Source organism: Lathamus discolor, chromosome 5, assembly GCF_037157495.1.
Source record: "Lathamus discolor isolate bLatDis1 chromosome 5, bLatDis1.hap1, whole genome shotgun sequence".
Lineage (NCBI taxonomy): Eukaryota > Metazoa > Chordata > Aves > Psittaciformes > Psittacidae > Lathamus > Lathamus discolor.
In genome coordinates, this window is record NC_088888.1 from 117,713,382 (window position 1) to 117,741,049 (window position 27,668).

The window sequence follows — 27,668 nt, forward strand, 5'->3', positions numbered from 1 at the left end:
GCATCTATCATGTCTCTATAGGCAGCTCAACAATATGCAACACTGAAACAGAACAGTGACTGCCGTAAGTAGATCTAATTTGAGGCTTATTATTAGGGACTATTTCCTCATTATGCTAGCTTTCCAGCACGCTTCTCCCTTTGCCTGTCTGCAGACTGGGTTATTTTTCTCCACCATATGCTACTTCATTTTCTCCCATGCCGAATTACACTGTAGCTGTCAGCTCTGGTTCTGACCTCTTTTCCACTGCAGTAGAGGCAAAACCTCCCTTCTGGTGCCATAAGTGGATGCTGGATGAGGTTATAGTCGCAGTGTCTGTAATCAATTGTCATCATACATCCCTGTCCTTTTCTAGTGTTTGCCATGCTGCCTAATGTAGCATCATTTGTAAATGTAATTAATGAGCTGTTTATGTACTCTTCAAAAATCATTACGATGTTAAATTAAACTGAGTTTAGTGGTGCACCCTGAGTCACCCGGCACACTTGCGCCCAACTTGATACATTGCCATTTATCATTACTCTTCATTCATAATGCCTCCAGCAATTCTAATTCCTATGACACAATTCATGCTCAAAACAATTTTAACTGTGGTTTTTTTCCTCTTTTTGCATTAATTTCTAAGACTTGATGCCCTTTCTGTTCCGAAGATAAGTAACACATTCATGTTGTTACAATTCTTTAATGTCTTCCTGCTTTCTTCTCACTTGCTACAATTACTACTGCTCCGATGCTTTTGGGTTTAGTTAATTCCTACAGTATATTACAAACTTCTATCATCAATACCTATTTATTTATAGGTGAGAAGTATACTGCTTTTCCTGCCTTTCCTCAGTACCTATTTTCAATTCCTCATTTTCCATACTTACTTAACCTTCTTGTTACAGGGGCAATCAGAATACGCTGTCAATCAGCACAGCTGATTTTCACTTCCCTATTTTACACAGGTAACCTTCCTCCATGTCCCCAGTTTCTGTTTGGCTTCTCCCTCTTGCAAATGTATCTGTTGTAATCCAGCCCACACTTGGACGTTGTCTATTTGAGTACCTCAATTCCCTCTATGGGGTCTCAGAATCCTCAGAAGTCTGTACATACGTTTACTAATTTTCTTTCCTTCTATGTCTGCTGCACTGGATCTTGTGAGACCCACTTGCACTTTGCATTCTGGCCTTCAGACTCACAGTAATCTACTGCTCCTTAATTGAATGAATTACACATTTTTACTTTGCTCCAGGCTCGATTTGATCATTAAGGTAGACACTCAAGTAGCCCTCACTTCCCAAAGCATCACTGAAATGGCTGGACTTAGGGCTTTTCAGAGCAATCCATGATCTGTCATGTGGACTTTAAAATCCATATTGCTTGCTAAGCTTTTTAATGCCAGTACGAATGAATGGCTCTTGGCTCCCGTTCAGCTTGTGCAGCTGCGTCCTGCAAGTCAGGGTGTTGAGTATTTTTTATCTCAAACAGGTGCACAGTCAACAGCTCTTAACCAGCAAGGAAATAATCCATAGATGATTTATCCTGTGGTCATCTTTTCTAACTAAAATATCAGAGTAGCTTTCATTAGACCTATGAGCACGGCCACTCTTTATTATTCCATGTTAAATACCAACCTACCACCTAGAACATCCCAAAATGACAGAATCCCTACAGATGCAAGAATTGCCAGCCATGACCAATGCCCATTAAAGATTTCCCTTTGTTATTTTACTATTTTTCTTACACTATTTCATATTTTCTCCATTTTCTCCCTCCCCCCTCCCGTTAAGAACTTTGTCACTAACTTGAATGCCCTTGAAGAAGCATTTAACAGAGCCTAAAGCCAGGAATGAGGATGAATGTAGGAGCAACAGCACAGATATCTTACTGGTTCCAATGAGAATCACAACAGGATAGAAACGTTTGTGTTTAAATCCGAGAGGGGAGTTCAAAACATGCCCTGCACCCTGAGGTTGCTTTGAGCTCTAACTTGCACGCCTAGCTTTAAAGGGAAAAAACCCCAACCAACAAACCACCCCGAACCAAAAATCATTGGGTACCAGCTCTCTTTCATGGCTGGATAAGGGCAAAGAAAGGGCTCACTGGAACCATTCTGACAAGTTCAGAGATTTCATTAGCGGAAAAATGTGTAATGCACACAGTTTACACCAACAAGAAAGAAATGAGCAGTATTCATCAGGTTTGACTCTACAGGACACATCTAACTCAGACTCAAAGCCCTGCAACTATCCTGCTCCTCTTCTTAAAAAACGTAATTTTTCATTTGCAGCTTTTCAATATTAATAGCTTTCCCCTACTGAATATCTCACCCTGATTTAACACCACTGGTCCGCATAACATGTTTTAGATTAAATCCCTCTGTTCTAAAATGCCAAACACACGTGCTATCACAAAACCAGCTGAAATGACCCAAAAGGTATGAAGTCAGGTTCAGGTGATAACTTCTTTCTTCATCAAACATATAAGGAACTATGGATATCTAAAGACTTCAGCTGCAATGATTTGAGCTACAGAATAAAAGCTGCAGAGCTGGAGAGGGAACAGCTACTTTTCTCTCTGGACTTTGAAAGTCTGTCCTTTTGAGGTACAAAAATGTAACTTGTATTTCAAGAAACCAAGGAATCTTCGTAATTCAATAGAACATCATGTAACAAGCTATTCTGATTGATTTGGTCAGGTGGTGCTATAAGCAGTGCCACTTGACCAATGCCTTTAATTTTAGGAAGAAACATTAACAGACAATGTGTAACAAATTAATCACTTCTCAGCTATTTAGAAGGCAACACTGCATGCAGTTATCCTCTTGGTCAGTGGCTTCTCAGGTCTTTTGTAAATCAATAAGACAGTAGAAGAACGAGCCAGGGGACCAGCTCCTTCCCTTTCTGTTGTATTAATGAGGCAGTTGGTGTACTCCTGCTGCCAAGCCAACTTTCTTTAACTCTTAAGATATCCCTTTCCTCTAGCAATATTTGGTTAAGCAATATTTAATTTCTTGGTTTTTTGCACATCACATAAAGCAAGAAATCCTCCTGGAATCCTACCATTATACTTACTCCAAAGTGAGGAAACAAAGATCCAAATTAGAAAAAACAATGTGCTCTCATACAGTACTTACAATTGATCTGATGTTGTTTTCTTTTGCCAGTTTCAGAGAGGATTTATAGCAACTTGCCAAGTTCTCTTTATGATCGTCAGTGAGATAGCCTCTTGCAATCGGCCCAACAGTATGGATCACATCTGCAAGAAATAAAGATGACAAAAGAAGTTAGACATCCTACAGTGGGGTTTTTGGCTTATGTCACGTCTCTCCAGAGCTACTACACTGCAAATCAGTCTATTTTGGTACTGTACCTAGTGTCACAAAAGTAGGAATACTATTGCAAGAAAAGTGCTTATAACTGGAAATCACAGAGTAAGCTACAACTGTGATGATTGAAAGTTAAAAATAGCCAAAGCTCTATTATTAAGTATTTGGACTAAAGGAAAGCGAGAAAGGTGCACTACATGCCTGTTATGCGTGTACTGCAATCTCCATGCACGGTAGATGAAATGTTTTCATAAATACTCCAAATCTTCAGGGCTGTACCAGTGTAAATATTGTACAACTTCAAAACAGTTCACACCCCTTGAAGGTCACTCGCTGGGAAAGGTCACTACACAAAACCTCAGCGCACTGATAGCGATACACGTCAGGGGGTTTTGTCTAAAACTAAGTCTTTCCTCAGCAACCATTGTAAGAAAAGCTGTGAGTTATGACTGCGTTACTCAAAGAACGCGCTTTCCTCTCACAGCAGACCAGATGGAGACACCATGCAATAAAACAAAATATTCCGTTTGAAGAAACTTATAATGAACAAAGAGAAAAAGTACAGTTAAGGAATAGCTTAGGTATGAAGCCTCCGGTCTCATCAAAATCAGATGCTGTAATCAATCAAAGTCTCTAAAGTGCTATAAGGAAAATGAAATAAAAAGCCTGGAGTAAAAAATCCTGAAAATTGCAAACTAAAAGGTGTCTCTTTCATCCATTCTCTCCCCCCACCCTTGACTAGTAGGAAGCACATTTACTTTCCAAACATCATTATTCTATAGCACATGTGAACAGGACAGAATGAGTTACTGTGACAGGTACATAATTTTTCCCCTTCTTTGTCATCCCCTACAATGTACAGCAGCAATAATAAACAGTGGCACTACATTTTCTTGCAGCATTGCCACAAACAGCAATTAGGACAATGCACTCAACTGCGGTACTGCTGATCCCATCGGTTAGGTTGTGTTTCTGTCCCATATGGGACAGGTTTCCAAGCAACATCTGCTGCGGTTACACGCTGAAACACTTTCATTTACTCACAAATCCTATCGAATTCACACCTTTACACTTTGTGCAAGCTGCCTTTATTTTCCTCCAACCTATACAAAAGATTAAGTGAAGATACACAAATGAACATTAAAACGCATGCTGCCTTTTTTTAACCTGTCAAGTCCCAATCATAGAATCATAGAATAGTTAGGGTTGGAAAGGACCTCAAGATCATCCAGTTCCAACCCCCCTGCCATGGGCAGGGACACCTCACACTAAACCATCCCACCCAAGACTTCATCCAGCCTGCCCTTGAACACTGCCAGGGATGGAGCACTCACAACCCCTTGGGCAACCGATTCCAGTGTCTCACCACCCTAACAGGAAAGGATTTCCTCCTTATATCCAATCTAAACTTCCCCTGTTTCAGTTTTAACCCGTTACCCCTTGTCCTGTCACTACAGTCCCTGATGAAGGGTCCCTCCCCAGCATCCCTATAGGTCCCCTTCAGGTACTGGAAGGCTGATATGAAATAGCATAGTTAGGGTCATCATAGAATCATAGAATACTTAGGGTTAGAAAGGACCTTAAGATCATCTAGTTCCAACCTCCCTGCCATGGGCAGGGACACCTCCCACTAAACCATATCACCCAAGGCTCTGTCCAGCCTGGCCTTGAACACCACCAGGGATGGAGCATTCTCTACTACTTACAAGGTGGTTTATGTGCTGAGGCAGAATGTTTTGAACCTATCCAAATTTTTTCTTTACTTCAGTCAGAAAGCATTGATAATTCAGCAAAAAAAGCATGTAGGCAAATCCCAGTGCCTGGAAACCCAAAGGAATCAGCTGTGATTGGAAACTGAAAACCATGAGAACTAAACCTCCCAACTGCTACAGAAAACCTCCCTACTGAGGGGTAAACCCAAGGTTAACTACTCTCCTTTCCCTCTTGATCACAGTAATTTTCTCCAGTTGTGGGAACAAGATGGACAGATTGGATGATTTCTGTTGAATGTCACAGCTGCCAGACTGATTCCAGCAAACCCTCCCTACAACACTTCAGGCCACTGGACCATCAAGTAAGTGGTGAGTATGCACTGATCAGCGGGATGACAGCAGGTGAATGAAACAACCACAATGGCTTCAGTCCGGGAGTTCAGGAGAAAGGTGTGTTTATGGGTTTTAGCCACTATAATAAACTGAGACCTAAGACATAGAACAAAAAAAGAAATAGCAAAGCTAGTTTAAAATCAGCTTCTGCTTGCAGGAGTGTGAGTACTTCCATTAGGAAAGGCTATATATTCTGACTATGACTACAGCAGTTTCCTTCAGATTGCAACTGCCCAAGTAAGATTTCTATTTGGAAATGCTGGCACGTGGCTGCTGGCAACTTTAGAGAAAGAAAAAGCTTCTCTTGCCTTTTTTATTCGTACTTGTTCTTTGTTTTTGCAAGAGGCAAGCTGCAATTACTGAAGCGGGGAAAGGAATATACTTGTGAATCTGATCTCAATTGAGGTCATTCTACATTTACAGACACTAAGATCAGAAGTACCGTGATGCAATTCAAACTCATAGCACTCACCAGCCCATGAGCAAATAAAGAAATGACTACAAAAACTTAAAAAGAAAGGGTAAAAGATAAATAACAAAGAAACATAAAATGTTTTCCTCTTTCTGCTAAGGCGGAGTTAACTTGCATTTCAAAGGGCAGCTGCTTAAAGGCTGAACCTTGATGGCTTAAATTATTAAATGATTACTTAACAACAAGGACTTTAGAACAAGGCTGTGGAACAGCCCAAGTATCAAGTTCTTGCTTGGGTCTTTCTGTATAAAACTCCCCTTGGTATAATTTCTAGATGTATGTCACTCATTAAATGCTGAACTCCACTCCTTTAGTGTTCCATTATTAAACACTGATTTTCAAAATTCTCAGCTTAATACATGGGAAGTGTTTTTCTTGTCATCTTTTTTTCAGAACCTCCTGATTTAGCATTTCCATGGTGCCTCATTAGCAACCCTCCATCACTGCACCAGACACTTGATGGAAATAGGTAACCTTTAATGCAGTTATCAGCTTTTATGTTTTAATTTTTACAATCCCAGGGGTAGCTCTTTAGACAGAACACTGAAGGTGGTTATGAACTGGTTTATAAAAACTATTGTAATTGTTTACAGCGTATCACTGCCAAAATTGCTTTTCTTAGGTACATGATTATTCTGAAACACATGATAGAGTAAGATTCAACTACCAGAGCAGCATTAATAATATGCCCATGTTTCATGGTCAGTAGATGAACAAGAAAGCAATAATTTATTGTTTACTTTGTCAATAAAATCACTGTATCCCCACATTGCCTGAACTATACTTTATTCTGCCGAAGCTATTCCGCAATACACTAAGGTTTGCTGGTAGGCAAAGCCCTTTGAGATTATACAGGCATAAAGCAAACAAACTCAAAACTAAAAGAACTCTCCCCCTACCTCCCAGCCCATGCTGTTAATATATGAGGATCAGACTACACAGGCTGAAGCAGAGCCATTTATTTTTAATATATCTACGAAGCCTGCGTCAATCTCCCAGCTTGTCCGTCACAATGAAGTTTTCTTTCCACTCACACATTCCCCCCTCGCCCAGCTGCACAGAGATGGAGACATTCGTTCACTATGGAGCTGGAGGATGGAGGGTGTGCTGGAGGGGGGGAAGGTCTACAGGCATTTGCTTACAAGAAAATGAAGGGGCAGTAACCCACTGTAACCCACCAAAGCAGTGAGCCCCAGGTGCAAGCCTCCAGCGCTGTTGGCAAGGACAAACATAGATGTGCAAGCCCTACTCATCACCTTCCCCACCAGTCAACCCGCGGCCAGAACAAGCATCCATTCTAGAGAAGCGCACGGCCTTTCTAAAGCCAACATGACTTCCAGGTCAGACTTCAACAACAGTAAAGGACCATCACAAACAGAAAGAGGGGAGATTTAGACCAGATATAAGGAAGACATTTTTTATGCTGAGGATGGTGAAACACGGGCACAGAGAGGTGGTAGATGCCCCATCCCTGGAATTCAAGGCCAGGCTGGATGGGGCTGTAAGCAACCTGATGTAGCTGAAGATGTCCCATGGCAGGGAGGCTGGACTAGATAAGCTTTGGAGGTCCCTTCCAACCCAAACTATTCTATGATCCTATGATCGTGGGACATGTGCAGGGATAAGTTTCACTGCAGGAGAAGGCAAACCAACTGCAGAGGGCAATGCAGACAGGAGCACCAGACACAGGGATGAGCATGATGACAAGCTGAAGATACACTGTGCATGCAGAGGCACAACACTGTGGAACAGAAGCTATCTCATCGCCCAAAGATTTTTAAACTAAGGGAAATGCAGAGAAACTTTGGCTGGAAAAGCCTGGTAGCAACCCCTACTACCAAACAGGTTCTTTTCCTTCTTGGTGATCCTGAAGCCCTTTGCTGACTGAACATTTCTTAATGGGGTCAAAGAGGAGCAGGGGATATGAGCATTTCTCTCCAATGTCCCTCAATATGGTTTTTTGTTCTTCAAAACCAGGTTAAGAGAATAAAACCGGGAGCAGTCAGACTCTCAGAGAATGCCACACTTGCCATTTGTACTACTTTCACGTCAAATGAAGCTGCCAGCACCACTTTGAAGCTTTAGATTTAGTATGGTCAGTCTTCCAGCCAAGCTCATTGATAGGAAACTTCATTAAAAAGCTACTATCCATGTGTTCGTAAATCACTTTCTCTGTATACACAGAGCAGAGATGTGTGCTTACATTCTAACAGTACCAAGGTGGAGGGAGCCACAGGGAAAGGTATATTCTCACTTGGCATTCAGGCCACAGCAATGGATCAAGCTGGTTTTAATGCCAATGAAGCTGTTTAGTTTTGAAGGGATATTTATAAGCGAAGGAGATACTAAGTTGAATCGACACTTTGAAAGCACAGCGACTCTCCCCTCAAACTCCTGTACTGGTCAGTAAAAAATGAAACCACATCTGCTGCAGCACACAAACTCCATGTGCAAAAAGGCTGATGAGGCTTGTTTTCTCTGGGCTTTTTTATTAAAGAAGTCAGTCCACACATCCTAATTTGCTGTGGGTCTCATAGTTTTATTCTACACTGCGAAGGAGAAAGAGCAGAGCAGCGTGGGCAAAGACAACACGACTTCCAGCTGCAAAAGGATGGAGAGAAGTGACTATACCTCAAAAACCAACCTGGAGGACTGATGTAATTTACTCTTCCCTTGTTCTTCATAAAAGTGACACTAGATGGCAAAAATATTAGCATAACAAGCTTCCCCCAACTACTGAAAAAGTACAAATAAGTTTCTCTCATTCTTTCCCTTCCAGACGTGAGTGTGGCACATTCACACTGCTAATGAACCAGCCGACCATGGCTAGAATCAATTACACATTTCTCTCATTCATCCCATTCACACATTCATAGCCATAATCGGCCCATCTAGCTGACTGCATAATGAAGCTGTACCCTGTCAATCACAGCAGGAACCAAGATGAATTTTAAGAAGGAAGCTACCACACTGCATGTGCCGCTGAATAAAAACCTGACGAAAACTCAGGAGCATTTATGGCTCCATTTGTAAACCTTATCAGTTGACTTAAGACAATAAAAGCATCCACCACATTGGTACTGAAAAGGGGTAGCTGAGATTCAATTGATAGGAAACGGATTTACCTCCGGACATTCATATGTACTGAACATCCCTGTTCTTAAGGAATACATGTAGCATAACTCATAAGTACAGAAATTAGCTCAACTTCATTCTCTATTTCTTGTTACGTACACTTGCACATAACAACTCTTAAACTAAGTTCAGCTTAAATAAACACCCCAGGACCACAATGTAATTTAAGTTATTTGCCAATATGTGTCTCTAAAACTGGATTAGCGGAGATGAGTATTTTAAATGCCAGACAACATCTTCTATAGATCACCCAATGCTACGTATAACTACATATAACACAGCTCCTCAGCTAAGAAGTATTTGTTTGCTTTATATAGATATATATTGCATGTATCAGCAGTTAAAGAGACACAGTTTTTCAGGCTGGGAGCAGCAAGCACTGCTCAATCTGAAGTTTGTACCTTTTATAGCTGCTTTCAGTGATTAATTACCTGTTTTGAGGGAACCAACAAAATGTTTATTAGCCACAAAAGCTATGATGTCTAGAAGTCATCTGTGTAAAATATTTAGGCCATTTTTCACCTAAATAGCATTGTCTGCCCAAGAAAAGGTAAAGAATATGTTTATTGTAAGCGATTAACCAGCATCCCTCTTTGTGGGTTGGCTGTATATTTTACGTATGAGACAGCAGAGACAGTCAGAAAACAATATTCCCAAAGGGAGAGGGGAAGGATTTGCCAAGCCTGAGAGATCCTTCGGGGAGTTTGCGCTCAATAGCCAGCATTTAGCAAAGCGATCGCTCAGCATCCGTGGGAAGCTCAGAAACACAGAGAGCTTGTTTGCAGTGGTTATACCATTGCCTCAACAGCCGGCCAGAGAACAGTCACACAAGTCAAACCCCAAGCCTTTTTGGCACTTGTGCTTGTCATAAAATACAAGGCCCAAGTATGCCCGTGTAATCCCAGAGCAGTTCCCCTCCCATCAGTGCACTCAGAGCATCGCTCTGCCGTCAGGGCCTTGCCATTAACGTCAGAAACAGAAGTAGGCTCTGTTCAGGCAGGAGAAGCAAGTGGTGCAATTAAGAGACGCTATACTATATCCCAAAGTAATAGGTTTTACAAAGCAATTTAGTACTACGATGACAGATGTCAAAGCAGCGACTAGACAGACAGCCCCACAACTTCAATGGAAATAATTGCCTACATGCAAAGCTAAAAGGCAACGGCTCCATTTGGGATATTCATAATGTGATGCGATACAAATGAACATGAAACGAACATGACGTGACTTAACATGAAATTATGACATCCATGACTTGCTATTTCTATTTTCTTTTTCTAATCTGGCCTGAAGAATTTGCAGCAGAAATGCTCAAAAGTTAGCATGTTCCCCCTACAAATCATGTACCCAGCTAAACTCCCTAATATACCTAGGAAAACAGAACAGATGAAATGAAATTATGTTGCCCCAAGCAGACTTTGTCCTCATCACGCTGCAGCAAACCTCATTTTGCTGCAGCAGCAGAGGAGCTTGGCCAAGCACCATCCTTGTTGAGTGGCTCGGGAAGCACATACCAAGTGACCCCCTTAACCCAAGTAATGCTCTCCACCTCCCTCTGACTATTATTCTTTGCAAGTGCACAAGGCTATAGACAAAGATGCCTTAATCTGTCTTTTGGTTTATGTTTGCTACATGCAGGAAAGCATGAACCATGAAGATTATCTCTTTACTTCTCTCTTTATTGAGCACCAAATGATGTTTGGGAGTGAGTCTGGTTTTAATTCAACTAATAATTCAGTCAGGAGGCTTTTCAGCACTCAAAAATAAGCTTGTTTGCCCTTAAATTGAGAGTGCTTACTCTTAAGACACTAAGTAAGAAAGAGTTTCAATCTGCTATTCCACCAAAATTTCAAATCAAAATACACAGCACAGTGAAGGATGGAATACTAGTTACATGAATTTAAAAGGTATATTTAACCACACGATTCTTGATTCCAAAGGGAAATGTGCGAATATCATTCTCAAAACAAGCAACACAAATGAAGTCATAAAAATAGGCTGAAGTTAACTTCAGTTTTAGTTTTGGAACTGAATTACAGGGACACAAGTCAGGAATAAGCTACCAATCTCAGCTTGTCAAAGCACAGACCCCTGGCCACACTTGGGCTGGTTTCAATGTCCAACCCAGTCCCCCTGGAGCTGGTTACCTCTGCTAGTGTGTTGCACAACTGAAGTATAAATGTGCCCTTTAAAGGTCTTGGGGGGCTATTGGGAAACACAACAAAAAATGCCTCCCAGCCACAACCCCCCACTCAGCCTCACTACAAACCATGGCACCAAACTAATTTAACCCAGAAAAGATTAACACTCAGAACTGAAATTCTTCCAGTCTCCTGTGAGTGCCCAACAGTGCTAGAGTGCCCTAGAGAACCCAGGACAATAATTTAACAACAAGCTATAGAAAAAGCCTGCTATTTCCTATTTAAGGACTTTTTCCTGTGCAAATTATCTTTTGCTAATATTAAAACCATTTCTTATACCACCTTGTATTATTTGGTTGCAGTCACTGCAGGGATGCTGAAACAAAGGCAGGCTTCCCAAGACAACTACAGTAAAATGACTAACAAAAAACCCATACAACCCAACATATAATGTGTGCCACGGCCATGGGAGATCTGGAGCTGAGTGTTGAATACGAGCAGCTCCCCATATTGGTTGCAAGTGTCAGAGCCAGGGCACACTGTGTCAGTACTTCAAGGCTTTCTTTCCCCTCATGAAAGCAGTTGAATCACTCATATTATTTGTCCTTCACATGGGATTTATGAGTATCAGCAGAGAAGTTTACGAAACAGTAATCTTCATTTGAAAGGACCAGTGATTATAACAAAACATTTCCAGAAGACCAAACTAAACAACCCTTAATAATACATTAGCAGCAGAGTAACTGGAGGTGAATCAAGAGGAAACTGCCAGCGCTGGTTTTATCTGCCTAGTGAAGGGATACAAATTGTTTTATCAGATCGCTTCAGGTAAAAAGGGTTTTAAAAATCAGACTGACAGAATTGTTTCCTTAATAGGAAGTTTGATGGGCTTCTTAAAGAGGCAATAAAGCACGACTTAAAAGTTTCAAGTAAAAATGTATTATATTTCCAGTTTCGCTGTGTCGCATCTCTTCCCCGATGGCTGCACATTACAGAAAGTTACCACTCATTTTATCATTCACTTTTTCTATGTATTTTCTTAAGAACAAGCAAACTTCTTCCACCTCCAAAAACTCTGAGAGTGCTTTTTCATGTGGCACTTCTCTAATTCAACCTTCGCAGTAGAAAACACACAGAGAATTTTGCATGTCCCCTTTAAGAAGAGAAAAAAGATGACAAAATTACAGGCTCCCAACAGATCTCCTAGATGAACAACCAACAAAACAGTGGTAGCTAAATCAGCCTGATGAACTTCGAAGTCTTGAACACGCTGCTCTTGAAATAAAGACAGGAGAGCCTTGCATGGCCTGTTGGTACCATTTATCACCTCTCACAGCACATTAGATGCAGAGCAAGGAGAAAGAAACGACAAAACTGAGACCATTAAATACTTTTTAGAATACAGATTCCCAGTTTAAAAAGACAGAGCTGAGGACAAGTGTGAACTGTGCTACAGGACTGCATTTTTAACAGGGGATGCTGTATTTTCCTCATCAGCAATAAACTGATGAGGAAATATGCTCTGAACTTGCAAACCGCTTTCAAGGCTGGGAGCAGTTCCACTGAAACCAGCAAGACCTTGGCATAAAAATAACAAGAATCCAAGCACAGCAAAGAAAACAACGAAACGCCTTCATTCCTTCATCTTTTAAGGGAAATTGACAATTTTTCTACTTGTGTTTTAACAAGGACAATACAGTCTCTCCAATTTACTTCACCTTAAGGGTATCCCTCTCCTGAACAAAAGTTGCATTTCACAGACTTTTGTCTACAGTCAGTTCTTTTAGAGATGGGTTTCCCCTGCTATGCCTATGAACCCACCACAAAACAATGAAAAGAGGGAAAAGTTAAGCTTACTATCCCCACCTCTCTCCCAGAGTCACTCAAACACAGTCAAAGGAAACAGGAACCCAAAGGTAAGTTCAGCTCACTTTTAAAAGCCAACTAGATTTCAAGTTGGTAGTGCCGCTTCAGTTGCTTTGTGTAACTGTGATAAGGAAAATAACTGGACAGCTCTTTGAACCATAACATGAGACTTCATGCCTTGAAGAGGAATCTTGCTTTCTATCATCAATTTTATTTTAATTCTAGGTGGCTGAAACCATGCTGAAGTATCCTCCTGATAGCAATATATTCCAGATGCCAACCTGTGGGAATGCAGAACATGCTGAGCATCCGTGATAAATTCCTTTGACTGTTTCCTCCCAGTCTCTTCCCTGGAAATGTTTCCAGTTTGACAGATAAGTTTCATCAGCTGGCAATGAGACAAACATTAGCACTTGGAATTCACTGCTCTGCAACACATCTTAAAAGCAAACCCAGCAGACGATGGGGACATGAGCAAGCCTGAACCTAATGAGGGGAGGAAAAATGGAAAGATGGATCTACACAGACTATACTATACCACTGATGCAGGCCAAAGTAAAAGTAATAGCTTTAGAGAAGAATTTCAGTGCCTCAACCATGCTACCTGCATGCTTTATTAATAAGCCACTTCTCCAAATACTACAAACAAAATGAGTATACAGGCTAATTTATGTTATTAATAAAACCAACAACTATTTGGCAGAACTAAGTGAATGTAAGCCTTGAATCAAGACCAAGAACAGATCCTTTACCCAGGTGAGCAAGGGCACAGTCAAGGTACAGTTGCTGTAACAGCAGTCTGCTCCGCACACAGCGCCAGCCAGAGCCTAACCAATGCAAACAGGAGACAGTCCATGACTTCCCACCTATGTCTTGCTCAGTCTTGGGACTCCTTAAATTTGATCTCAGGCTTACAGTTTGCGCTTCAGTCTGATATCTCCACAGACTGGCAGCAGGATGCACGCTGGGGCAGGTGAGGGGAAAAAGAAACCATTGTTCTGGCTGATCTGGCTCTGTCCAAATGTGGTGCCTTCTCCTTCATGCTGGCCCTGCTTTTATCAGTTTTCTTTCAGAAACCTGTGCAGAACTGGGCTTCCACAGGTACCACAGAAACACTGCATTGAAATCTGATGATCTTTACTCCCTTCCAGCTCAGAGATACACACATCAGAGAAGAGGAATGCCAATGTAAACAAAGCACTAAGAAAATACTACCCATCTTTACTCCGCTTACCATCTGGATTGCATTCAGGTCACAACACTCAGATTGGCAGCATTTTAAGGCATGTACACCCTCTCACAGGCTATGACCAGCTCAGCCAGGCTACTGGTCCACTGTGGTATGAAGCTGCCTGCTTACATTGCAGCTTACCTCACCAATGACACTGGTAAACACCACCGCATGTAGAAAGAAGCAAAGAGTCTCAAAGTGCTGGAGATACAAAAAACCTAAGTAGAGACATGAAATGCATCCAACAAGGATATGTAACAGAAATTGTGGCATGATATTGTGTACAATATGTAACGCCTGCATAGATTCAAGTGAAAAACAAGCTTTGACAAACATCTTGAGAGTGTTTTTGCATCAGTGGAAGTTGTAAACAGTTGAATTTGCAGCAATTTGGAGCAAATGTACCAAAATAAGAAGCAGGAAAATTATTTTTCTTTTTTTATTTGTCAAGATAAAAACAGATGTATTGCAAAGTGAACTGTTGGTGACTTGCAGAGGATTATTGCGCTGCTCATGTTCTCCACCTCAATGTCATTAGGAAGAGACCTTGGAAAAACCCTGGTGTCACACCTTGTTCAGCTCAATCAAGGAAATTACTGAAACAACGTCCTGGAAAGTCATGTAATGACCTAAAAGAGCTGCTGAAGGACAGTCTTCAGCTTAGCTTTGCTGTAAAAGAAACACAGTCAACTTATGCTCTAAGTGACACAGTAGCATCCCACTAGCCTGTCACAGGCATTTCATGCTGATTGCAAGTGGGGCATTTCGAACTCAAGGCTCTTAAATAGGCTATCATGGTTTAGGAACTGGGACCTAGTAAGAATGGGGCTAGAAATCACAGAATGGTTATGGGTGGAAGCAACCTTAAAGATCATCTTGTTCCAACCCCCCTGCCAAGGGCATGGACACCTTCCGCTAGACCAGGCTGCTCAAAGCCCCATCCAACCTGGCTGAACAAGCTCAAGTCTCCCAGCCTGTCTCCGTTAGGAGAAGTGCTCCAGCTGCCTGATCATCTTCGTGGCCTCCTCTGGACTTGCTTGAGCAGATCCTTGTCCCTCTTGTGTTGACAGCCACAGATGGTGGAAATAATTTGAAAATGGTGGAAACAATGTGTAAACACAGAAATGCCTTTGAAAAAACTCCTAATGTGGCAATGGTGAAGTGAAGCTTGCTGTGGTGACAAGTGGCAGAACAACATGCCATTTCCAAATGTGAGCCTACCCATTGCTGAGGGAACCTGCCCCATTTCTGGAAAACCACATAGAGAAAAATATTTGTACATTTTATTGCACTTGTTTTTGAAGCAAAATGGTTATTTTGCCACCTGTAGTGCCCACAATGTGGGCATCAATGCATCATTTCTCCACAAAGAGAGGAAATGTCTGCAAACTCACACTATCCGCTTCCACTCCAGCCTGAGGATTCAGTGGAATATTGAGAAGTCTGTGTGTAAAGTTGTACTTCACTGCATCATCTCCCCTTGTGTGGGTTGTCGGAAAGACAAACTGATATTTTCACAGTAAAAGCAATTGGTTCAAGACTCATGTCAGCTCTCACTGTTCACAAAAAAACCCAGAAATCAGAGCACGTGAAGCAGTAAACAATTTGGCTGACCTTGCCCGCTGAGCAATACAGTCAAGCAAGAACAAGTTTGGCAAGAGAGCAGTAAAGAAAACAAAACATGGACATGGGCTTTCACAGGGGGGTTGGAACTAGATGATCTTAAAGTCCTTTTCAACTCTTAACTATTCTGTGATTCTATGCTCTCCTGAAACCACTGCAAGTATTTTTTTTAAGGCAAGCCAAATGCTTGATACTAATCATGGGAAAGCATCGTGAGAAAACGCACATGGATGTTTTCAATGTAGTTCTCATACCTGAAAATAATGCATTGGATAAAGCTAAATCCACTTGCTTTACTACAGACATTTCCAGGGTAAAGTGCTTAAACACATCTGAGCTGGGATATGGCTCAGACCACTTTGCAGCAATGGCTCCTGGTGCTTTGAGAAGGCTGTAGATACTAACAGTGCTGTGGCAGCAGATGGAAGAAGTGAAGGATGATGAATTGGGGATGATTTTACTACACTCACAAAGTTTTAGAACAAGGCAAAGCTTTTGCCTAAGCACAAAAGCATCTTTCCATTCTTCAGACAACTCAAGTGGAAGCTTTTCAGAAGTAACGTAGCCCATGCTAGTGCTGACAGTGTTACTGACTTATAACTTAAATGTGTAATACTTTGACTAAGTACATCATCTTTTGAAGCTAGTTTTTTTTTTTTTCCTGCATATTTACAGTAAAATCTAACAAAAATTACTAATCTAGAAACTTGTAACCTTTACTTACAAGATTGTTGTTTCCTCTGTAGCTCCCTTCAGCTACATTCAAGATAGCTTTTTCAAAACTGGTATCTTTGCTTAAGGGGAAAGAAAAGCCAAGCCAAGGGAAAGGATACCCAACAAATTCCATCCTCCTTCCTGATTTCCCACAGAATGAAACTCTCATTATGTGAGTGCTCCTTTTCTCCTGCTTCTCAACCAACAAAGTTTTCTGCTGCGAACTTCACTTCATTATAGACTCCTCATCATCTAAATAATGTTCAGCACTAACAAAGTACCCTGTCATAGAGCTTTTGATAGATGTTTCACAGCCAACGCATTACGGTCAGGATTTATGGGAATGATTTGGAAAAGTAAAAAATAGTCCTATCATTTAGCAGAGAAATTACAAATGCAAATTCAGAGGAAGATGATTTCCTTTTCTGTGTGGCGACAGATTTTTAAACTAGTTTCTGGAATGGGGGACCATATAATAAACTTCTAATTGTGATAGTAACATTAAGTGAGGAGGGAAAATTACACTAGGCCAGGTACCACGTCAACCCTGATATACTACTACACTTCTTTATGAGCACATTACAATTCAGAGAGCTAATAATAAAAAGTGATGCTGAGATGATGAATTGATGCTATGCAATTAGACCTATTAGAATTCACAAGAGTCGACAGGCAATAATCAAACCACTTTCATGCTGCCCATTGCAATTATCTTTGCACTTAAGAATCAACAAAGCACATAATGACTTGCTCTCGATTAAGGAATTCATGAGAAATGGAATTTTAATTAGTGTGGAGAAAATTTGGGCCATTTATTACTTTACAGGACAACAGATTGTAAAAACTAGTTGAGTAGTTTTAAGTTTGCAACAGTGATTCAGGTCCAGGAAGAACACCTTGATGCTTCCAGAAAGAAGTCCCTAATAACATCCCTTAAAATGAGATTGCCAGAGTAAGTGGACATTCACTTCTGATGAATTCTGGAAATAAACAGAAAACCAGAACAACAAAAAAACCAAACCCACAAACAAAACAGTTGGAGCTTGAGAGTAAAATAGAAACCATTGCTGCTGTTTTCAATTACTAGTGATGAACAAGTCAGGTAGAATTACATTTATTTGCGGTACAAACCACAGACACCCAAAGGTCTCATTCCACATTCTCTTCACAACACGAGTAGGACAACAAGGTAATGAAAATGCATCATCAGTTAAAATAAACAGTCTGAGTAGTAACTTGAATGCTGATTCAAGTTTCCTTGTAACAGCCCTTGAATAGGAAGATTACTTAGTTTCAAGCAAAATTACTTCTCAGTGTTTGCTGATCTTAGTACAAAACAATTTACTAATACTTGGGAGAAAAGCACCAGTTAAATTCCGAAAGTGGAGCTCCTTGATAATATGAACTAGAGGTTGATGGGGAAGTCAAACAATTACACTGAATTCCAATGCTATGAAAAGTGCTTTTTAAGGAACGCAAACAAAAATCCATACTTCAAGTGTGGCAGTACAGAGATGAATTGAAAACTATCTGCTCAAGGAAATGAATGGCAAGTCAAATACTGCATCAGTTTGTTACATAGGACCTGGCTTTAAAAAAATACATTAAGAGGTCCAAAATAAAAAGCAGTAAATACCCGGGGGGGGGGGGGGGGGGAGGGGGTTTGGGATCATTTACAATCAAATAATAAACAATTTGGATTATTGCATGATCTCAAAAGATGTGCCCCATGCTCTAAGCCTTCCGAATTTCCCATTTTGCTATGGATAAGCAGTTGGGTATTTAGTGCTTAAAGCCTGTCAGAATGATGATCTTTGCCACTGTTAGGGACCTATTTCAACATTTCTGGTTCCCGGTTCTGCAGGGAAGCCCTGTCTTCCTAATAGCCCCATTAAAACAACATTCACAACAACCTGAATGGCTTCTTGTAAGCGATAATACTTCAGAAAAAGAAAGTAAGTCACACAGGGATTCACTCCTAAATTCACCTACGTGCTCTGTGTAGCGAGAGCTTTGGGAGACAGCAGGGAAAGCAGCAGACTGCTGCCCTAGGGCCATCCTTCCCATGAAGGGAACACTTACACACTGCTGCAGAGCCACCATCTTCACTGCTCACAGAATTTACAGGCAAAGGGCCTTTATGGATATATCTTTGTCCCCAGCATCTCCAGCACTGCTGGAATTGTCCCCTGGGATCAGGGAGAGCTCATCACAGGTTACAGCAGCTCAACGTGCTGCTGTCACTTGTGATCAGACAAGCACTGGCAACGGGCTGGCTCAGACACAGGGATACAGAAAGCTGGCACCAAACCCTCCCTGCCTCACTTCCCACCTTCTGGTCTAATGTCAAGTGCAGCATGTTGAAACCAGCACATCTCAGCCAGGGCATTAAATACACTGCTCAAACCTGCCCCTTTTCCTACCCAGAGCTCATTCCTGCAGTTGAAAAACAAAGAGATAGGGGAAGTGGCATAACTTTGTTCACAAAAAGCCAGCTTTGCTGCAGTTGTTAAACATAAGCTTTTCTTGTGAAAATAATGGGATTTAACTGGCCTAGGTATGGCAGCAAAGATGCTTTTAGAAAGGATCTGAGAGCAGTGAATCCCCTTGGAGTCCCAGGGTGAACAGTTCAGACATACCAGGAATTTTTGTTCAGACAGCAAGCAACAGTATCATCACTTGAAAAACATCACACGGTTAATTCAAAATATGCTTACAAGGTAAAGAACAGAGTTACTCCAAAAAGGGCTCCCAGATTAACATCAAAATCTGTTAAACAGTCATAAAAAGCACCGCGCTCTTGAGGATTGTTACAAGTGAACCTGAACTAAGCAATTCTCTGCGCTGCAGAATTTACAAGATCATGGCTCAGTACCTCATTAAAATTAGGGTTCCGTTAATTAAAGCCTTCTTTCAAGTGATAGATGACTACTGTGGATATAAGCTGTGCATACTGTTGAAACTTCATATTAGGAACAGATAATGCACATAAAGTATATACCCCTGGGTGGAAATAAATTTGGGGGACTGTTCTATAGAAACAAAGATTCACTAGGCTGTAATACAGAAAGGGGTGCGAGAGGCAGAAGGTTCTGTAAAACTCAGGAAAGGCTTATTAGCACCCAACCTCATCTGAAAGTCTCTGAACTAACAGTACCTCCTTCGCACAGGCTTCCAGCCCTGCTGTAAGCCACAGAATGGCTGACAAGGAGACTTGATAGCCTCAGGAATGAACTTTCTTGCACCCCTGCCCAAAACCCTTTCATCTTACAATTTAGAAACTATGAATTTCATTAAAAGGCACAATGATAAAGAAAAACCCCAATGGATAGAAGTGTGCTTGACACACTTATGAAGACACAGAGTGCAATTTATTTTATCCTGAAATCTTCTCACTTAAAAAAACCCTTGATTTCTAGGAAAACGGAACACTACATTTTAATGTTGAAAAGGAGAGAGAAGGGGTGTCTCCTTCACAGAATGAGCCCAACACCCCTTTAGATGAGCACAAAAAGTCTTAGGATTGAGATTCATCACACGTGACATGGAAAGTCTACTGACTGCAAGGAAGTCAATGAGGCAACCCCGAGGTCATGCAAAGGGGATGCATCAGCTGTGCTATATGATAAAGCAATAGGTAGCACACTTGGAAAACTTATTTAACCAATAAGCAATAAAATTGCTAAATACAACTTCCTGTCAAAGAAGATTTTTTTTTTCTTCAAGAAGTTACCAAATGAAAAAGTGTTTGACAGAACAGCATTCAGTGCTATGTGGATATTGAAGTCTCTTTCTCTCTCTATATATATATGTACACACACATATGTATGTATAGACTGGTCTATATATATAGATAGACCAGTGTGTGTGTGTGTATATATATATATATATATATATATATATATATATATATATATATATATACACACACACACATATATACATAAAGGGTCAGTCTTTATATAGTTGACCCTTCCAAGTGCTTTATTTGATTCTTTGATGGTTTCTGTGGTTTCACTGAATTCAAATTCTTTCCTTATTTCCATGACTAAAAGGTAAGTTCAAAACCCAAATATTTTGTTGCTTATAAATTAAGCATGTGTAGAGTCCAGGTTCTTTTGCAAGTAAACATAGAGAAATTATGGAGGTCAGAACATGCTTTTTATCTCCACCATATCAAAAAGAGTAGAGAACACACCATTAACTGTATCGATAGTTACTAATAACTCTGAACCAAGAGGAACCCACAGAGACACCAGATCCATGAGCACCTTCTGCAAATGCTGTAAGCTGAATGTTTGGATAGTGTCCAGAATTAGCTACAACCAAGGAGACTCGAAACCAGGGGTTTTCCTCCCAGTTTTGCCACAATGAACGCAAATGGTGAGAAATGGTATAGACCTAAGATTGAGCTCAAGTTGAATGCATGAGCACCTTATTCCTGTGATTTCAGTGGGAATAAGCTAGCAGGCAAAAAAACAACTGCAACATATCCCTAGTATTTTCTTGCTTTTGACCCCTGAAAGGGTCAGCGGTAGCCTGTGGAGTAACTAACACAGCCATTGCAATAATGAGTGCAGCAAACAGACAATACTGTTCCATCAGTTCGCTACTGTGTGAATTTTCTGCCTGTAATGGAGGGAGCTGCTCCCAGCTGGGACTCAGATGTTTCCGTATCTTCACCTGGTATCGTCTTGATGAGAAGCTGTTCCTCCCCTGCTTTCCCCCAAAGGAGAGCATCCTCGCTCTGGGGATCTAATTCCCTGCCACGGCTCAGGGCTCCGCAGAAAGCCACTCTCAGCAATTAGGCACAGCTACATGAGCCTTTTCAAAAGGATGATGCTTTCAAGAAAGTACAGAGGCAATCGGGCCTTGTTGACCAGAAACCAGGACAGGAAAACCCTGGAGAGTTTGTACTGATCAGCGTTTTATTTGTGTGTTTTATCGCAAGGAAACCAGATGAATGAAATGCAGCCAGACATGTTCTGACCGCACAACAAATTAATTTAAACCCAGATTTTCTGCCTTGTATTCCCATCTTTTCTGTATAATGGTTCCCCTACCTTTTTCACACTGCCCTTACCCTTCTTACATATGATAATGATTTTCTGAAATACAGAATTAAATCAAGCCATATTTTAATAAAATAAATGAAGCAGGAGATAAATAAATCAATATTGAGTAGCATTTTTTACAACTTTCCCAGAAATAAAACAATTAGCACATTAGCAGCGAGGGTAATAATAAAATTAGCCAATTAGGATAATTAAGTGATTACCACATTGAATCAAAAGATTAGCTGAAATAAATATGGATAAGCTCTGAGATGGGGAAGAGAGAGTCTGCACTGTCCTCTTTCTGTGTCAAATGGAGAGTGGTTATGCAACCCAGTAGATTTATTGCCATACACCCAGCCTAATCTGATCCATTACTCTCGCTGCACTAGCGTTTGAAGAAGATACCTTCAAGGCGAATGAGATTATAGCTCTGCCCATGTTAATTGTTGCTGTAATACTATTTGCAGCATCCTTTGACACCAAAATTTACTACAGTTATAATCAGTTTTTTAGGAATGCCACAAACTCCAAAAAAAAAAAAAAAATCTAAAAGGCTTAAATATTAATAGCACTTCAATGCTTCTCTCCCAGATGGCAACACAGCTGACTGCCGTTCCCTCCTGTAACACAGCGCCGTTTATCCTCCGAATGTCCCCAATAGAAAACCATTTTAATCTTTTGTTGCTGTTGTAAAACTTGATCTACTGTGGAACAACATAATTAAGTGTCAACTTTTAGATATACAGTACAAAAAGTAGATGGAATAATCCAGCCTGTACGTCACCAATAATTCAGTGTACAGCTCAGCGGTAATGGGGCTCCAGATTATCAACTGAAAGGTGCAGTAATTTACCCCTCACAGCACTGGACTGAGGTGCAATTCTGCTGCACTTGGTGCATTTTCAGCACGTTTTCTTGCTGTTCCCTTTTCTCCTCCATTAGCCTGCTAAAAGCTTTATGATACCTGCGCTGTATGACTGCACTGTGTAGCCAACTGGAAAGAAGCAGCGCTTTGATTACAAGTGTCTGATGACCTGTTAGCTCTTGTAAAAGTTACGGAGCGATTACACAATCTAATATAGGGTGCGTGAGGAGATTAGCAGAGGAACAGGATTTAGTATGACTATCTTAAGGAAGATGAATGAAGGAGAGTGAGCAATTAAAGCAGTTGTTCTTGTCTGGGGTTTGAACACCCTTTCAAATCCAGACTGCCTATGCCTCTGCAAACATGCACACAGAGGACTGAGTACCATCTACAAGCAATTCTTTAGTGCCTATCCTTGCTATCCCTACCAATAAAGAGTGGAAAATAATATACTCTGTTAGGAAAAACCTGGTAATATCTACTACATGCCTATTACTAGATGGTTATAAAGGTATGCAACTACAGCAAAGCTACATGAAAGTGAGAGAACAAGGAGAGTGGGAGATTTGGGACAAGTCGAAAAACTGAAACTGAACATTAGCAGAGTTATTACATACTTTAAATAATTCAGACACTAAGCATCGTGCTGGAAAAGCACGTGACCATCAGAATAGGCCTATTCTGAACGAGTCAGAAGTGACTGTAAGAGGAACCAAACAACTCACTCTTCCATAGCCACAATTAATCTGCGGGACCTGATCCTTCAAAGCTGATCATCACAGTGGAGGTTTGCCCCACTGGGGTCCTGTCCCAGTGCACTCACTAATACACAGCCTTTGAAAGCATCAGTTATAAACTAAGGTCCACACACACTCCCCAAGATGAGATGCTATTACAGCCGCACAAATACAGCAGCTGCCATACTGGCCAGCTCTGAAGGATTCATCCAACAAACCACCCTGCTCCATCATTACAGCTCTGCTGCAATCAACTGGCGACCTGTGAGAGGGACCACACGTGCACAGAATTTCCTTTCCTTCCCTTTTAACTGCAACAACCAATCTCTGCTCCTGAGGGCTGAGTAGTGTGATCTGAAATAACACAGTAAGACTGCATCCGTGAGGCGCTGCCATGTAATGAGTTACACGAAGGACAGAAGGGTTTGCTTCATTGGCATATAACCTCTATCTACAACAGTTAACCTAATGTGTTTACTTTATTACCCGCAATGTGCATCTGTCGAAAGATGCTGCAGTGTGTTATTTAAACACAAACCACCATGAATATTTTTATAGAGCTGCTATTCCCCCTAGCGCCTATTATTTCCATTTTAGCTCAGTAGCTTTCTCAGTGAAGGCTCCTTGACGTAGGTCCACGTGGGAACATCAACTGATAAGTCTTTAAATCAGCCTCCTTGTTAGTGGAAGCACACAGTACTATTATCCAGTGACTTGATATTCCTGCTAAAGAGCAGGAGGTCAATTCTCTTTGCCAAGTTAATACCTCCACAGAATAATTCCCTGGCTGGTGCAAGAAGAGACAATCTCCTTGCTGCATGGCACAGCCGGGGCCACCAGCACTCAGCAGTGACCCCAGGCACCAACAGCTCGCTGGCAGCTGCCACTGCGCTCAGATCTGGGCCTGATGCTCTGCCACAATTCACCCACATTAGCCCAAAAGGCTGTTGTGGAGAAAACAAAGCTAACTATGCTGAGGTAAAAGCGGGGCAGTGTATCAAGCATCAGGCATGATACTGTTTTTCTTTGATGGTTTGAAGCCAGCAGGGCTATGCATTTTAAAACATTGTTTCTTTGCACAGGTCTATTATCAAAATATAAATCCAATTAGTTTATACAGCATCTGTATATCAGAATAACCCAAGGGAAAAAGCTTTTACTTTTTCCTTTTGCATATATATAAGAAAAAAATAAAGTCAGACACTATAAGCAACACGGAAACCAGACAGTGCCACAGAGTTCATCCACATACTGAAATAGATGTAATCACGCACATACGTCCAATGAGCACATAATCATGTCTTTTTCATTTAAATTCTGCTAGAGTCAATCAGGTCCAAGTGTGGATATCTGTCAATGACATTGTTCAGTATTGAACTGGATTTTAAACTTGATGTCAAATTTTCATTTTGACTTCGGTCTCATACAATTTTAGAGCAAAATAAACCATACCGCACACCTTTGCAGACTATGTATCAATAAAAACAGGTTTCTAGAAAGAAGTGGTTTTGGACCAGCTTTTGAGATGTTCTACAGTAGCAAAATAAATCATTCACACCTACCCAGTGATTCAATACTCACCTTTGAACCATTGTGTTCTTGAAGAGACAATTAGCCTTACATCAAAAACTGTTACACTAAGCATGGACTACAGCAGCTTGACATGATCAACAACAATGGACCAGTTGTCCTGGTAGAAGACAAACTGCCATTACTCAACCCAGACATGAATGCTAGTTTTCTTCTTCTCGGGCACTAGCTAGTATCTGAGCATTCCTACCACTCACCAAGAATCAGACTCTCGATTTTCAATTGGATGAACTCAGATCTAGGAGATACCACCATGGGATTTATCACACTACATATACCAAGGGTATCTATAAAAACTTTTTAAACACTCTTGTGCATTCATGTGTGCTTCAAAACAATACTGTAGAATACTGTTATTATAAATAATTGCATGGCGATTCCATCATGAGAAACAGAACTATACAGCTAGAAGAATACGGCTTAGAGATAAACATTATGAGCACACAGAAAAGAATGACATTCTAGAGATGATGACATGGTTACAGGGCTGACAGATGCTTAATTATAAGGTTCAGACATCAGGGACTGACCATGTAACACATGAAAAGCTGCCAGTATGGTAAACACAAAGCAGTTGAAGCTACTATCATATAAAATGCTGAGAGCCCACAAACAAAAGAGAAGAGTTTCTTTCCCTTATTTTTAGGGAAGATTTGCAGTTGTGAACTTCAGTGCTTGCAAAAAGGACTGAGTCATTTTTGCTGCACCACAGAATGAATGACCAGTGACAGAAAACATTTTGCTTTATTATCATGCCCATGTCCCAGCTGGGATCACTTGAAGCACTGGAGCCTCAGCTCAGTTCTGTACCAATTACTCCTTGTCCTTCTGGCAGCACTCTTGCCAGATGTCATTGGCTTTGAGGGCTCTCTGCTTGAGTTCACGTGTTCACATGTTGTGAACATGTGCCCCTTGGAAACCGAGCCGGATTTGTCCTTCTCTGAATTCAGTTACGCATTTTCAAAACCATCTGGTACTGGGGAAGAACCAAACATCAGCTGACTTCCAGCAGAAACAGGTATTTATGCTACTGTGTCTTTGAAGACACCATTACTGTTTCCGCATCATCTGGCCATCCCTTTGGAAGAACCTGACTGGTGTCTGGGGAAAAGACATCTCCTGCTACACAAATAAGCCAAACAAGACAGTCCTTCAGCGCACGATTTTACAGCGGTAGTTACTGACTGGTTTTATCTTATATTAACAAGTGAACCACTGCACACCAGCAGCACCAATTTCAGGAGGACTGTTTAGAAACACCCTCACATCCCATCCCACCACATCCATAGACTCCAGAACTTTTCAAGCTGTAACCAGAGGATAAACCCAGCTGCTGTCAGGAGCAGATTTTTGTACAGAATCATAGAATAGTTAGGGTTGGAAAGGACCTTAAGATCATCCAGCTCCAACCCCCCTGCCATGGGCAGGGACACCTCACACTAAACCATCCCACCCAAGGCTTCGTCCAACCTGGCCTTCATTTCAACCTTCATTTCAAAACTCGAAGCACTGAAAGGAGGAGCAGCTGCCTTGGTATAAATGCAGAGCTTGTTGTTCTGTCCATACTGGAGGAAGTTCTATGGACATTTCCAGCACAGATGGACTGAACTTAAGAACGTATTTTGTGAATGAGTGGAACAAGAAACGACTGTAACAAGTCCCTGACAGCACTGCCATGAGTTAGATGCAAGGGTATCTAGATGGCTCACAATTACAGATTATTCATGTCTCGCACGATGCTTCTGCTCAGTTCAGAGTCCTCCTCAATGCCAAAATTACTGGGAAGAGTTAGACAGCAGATGCTAAAATCCCCAGAGCCCTGCAATTGGAGCTAGAGGATGATCATGATCTTTGATTATAACGCTGGTTTACTCTGAAAGATCCCAAGATGGGATCAGGGCTGTTCCGTACTTCAAAATGGCAAAAGCCTGTTTGAAAGGGTTGGCCAGTTACTCTCTGTCCTGAAGCACAGGGCAAACTGAAATCCCACGAGGAGTTTACAAATACAGCTGTAACAATGCGCTCATAGAGAGAAAAATGTCAAGGGTCGCAAAAGCCAAAGAGATGCACTCCAATTCAGGCACACTGTAAAAGCCGCTGCCTTTCCAAGTTCTATGCTCGACAGCGTTCTGGCAGTGGCGCAGATTTAGTGGCAATTCCAGTAAGTCCCAACACCATTAAAAAACAAATAATACTGCTGTATTTATGAGCTCTGGATCTAAGGCCTGACCCCATCCTAGGCTTCTCTCTTACAAACCACACGACAGCAGGCTGGTAAACATCACGTTGGCAACCATCTAGACAAAAAATCAGGATTTAACAGTCAGAAGAAAGGGCATCTAACCAAATTTATGCTCAATTTAAATAGCTATGCTTCCATCATCTGCAATTCTTGGATTTTTTAGATTTTTAAAAGGAATATTGAAGCACTGCATTAGACTGTTGCCTGCCATAGTGTCTCTTACTTGCAAATACCCTGAATTCCTGTGTATTATCAGCAAAAAGTATAACCTGCACATATAAAGTGAATACAATAAAAGCTTTTCAACAGAAGAGAATGTGCATGACAATTACAGTACTTAAGGCAAACTACTGTTAATATTTTTGAATACCTAATGACTGTAGGAAAGGATCTGGTTCCAGACCATCTTAAAGAACCTGAACGCACACAAGTCCATGGGATCTGATGAAACCCATTCGCAGGTCCTGAAGGAGCTGGCGAATGAAGTTGCTGAGCCACTGGCCATCGTATTTGAAAACTCATGGCAGTCAGGTGAAGTTCCCGACGACTGGAAAAAGGGAAATATAACCCCCATTTTCAA

At 41.2% G+C, this 27,668-nt stretch overlaps 1 protein-coding gene across 3 annotated transcripts in view; it reads right to left on the reverse strand.

The window, feature by feature from the left end:
* Positions 1 to 27,668, reverse strand: part of MACROD2 (mono-ADP ribosylhydrolase 2) — an 890,631-nt gene that overhangs the window by 363,826 nt on the left and 499,137 nt on the right. For all 3 annotated transcript variants that reach the window (XM_065682311.1, XM_065682310.1, XM_065682309.1), the window contains exon 6: positions 3,119 to 3,240. In XM_065682311.1, coding sequence (XP_065538383.1) covers positions 3,119 to 3,240 — 122 coding nt within the window. The remainder of the gene's footprint in view (positions 1 to 3,118; positions 3,241 to 27,668) is intronic.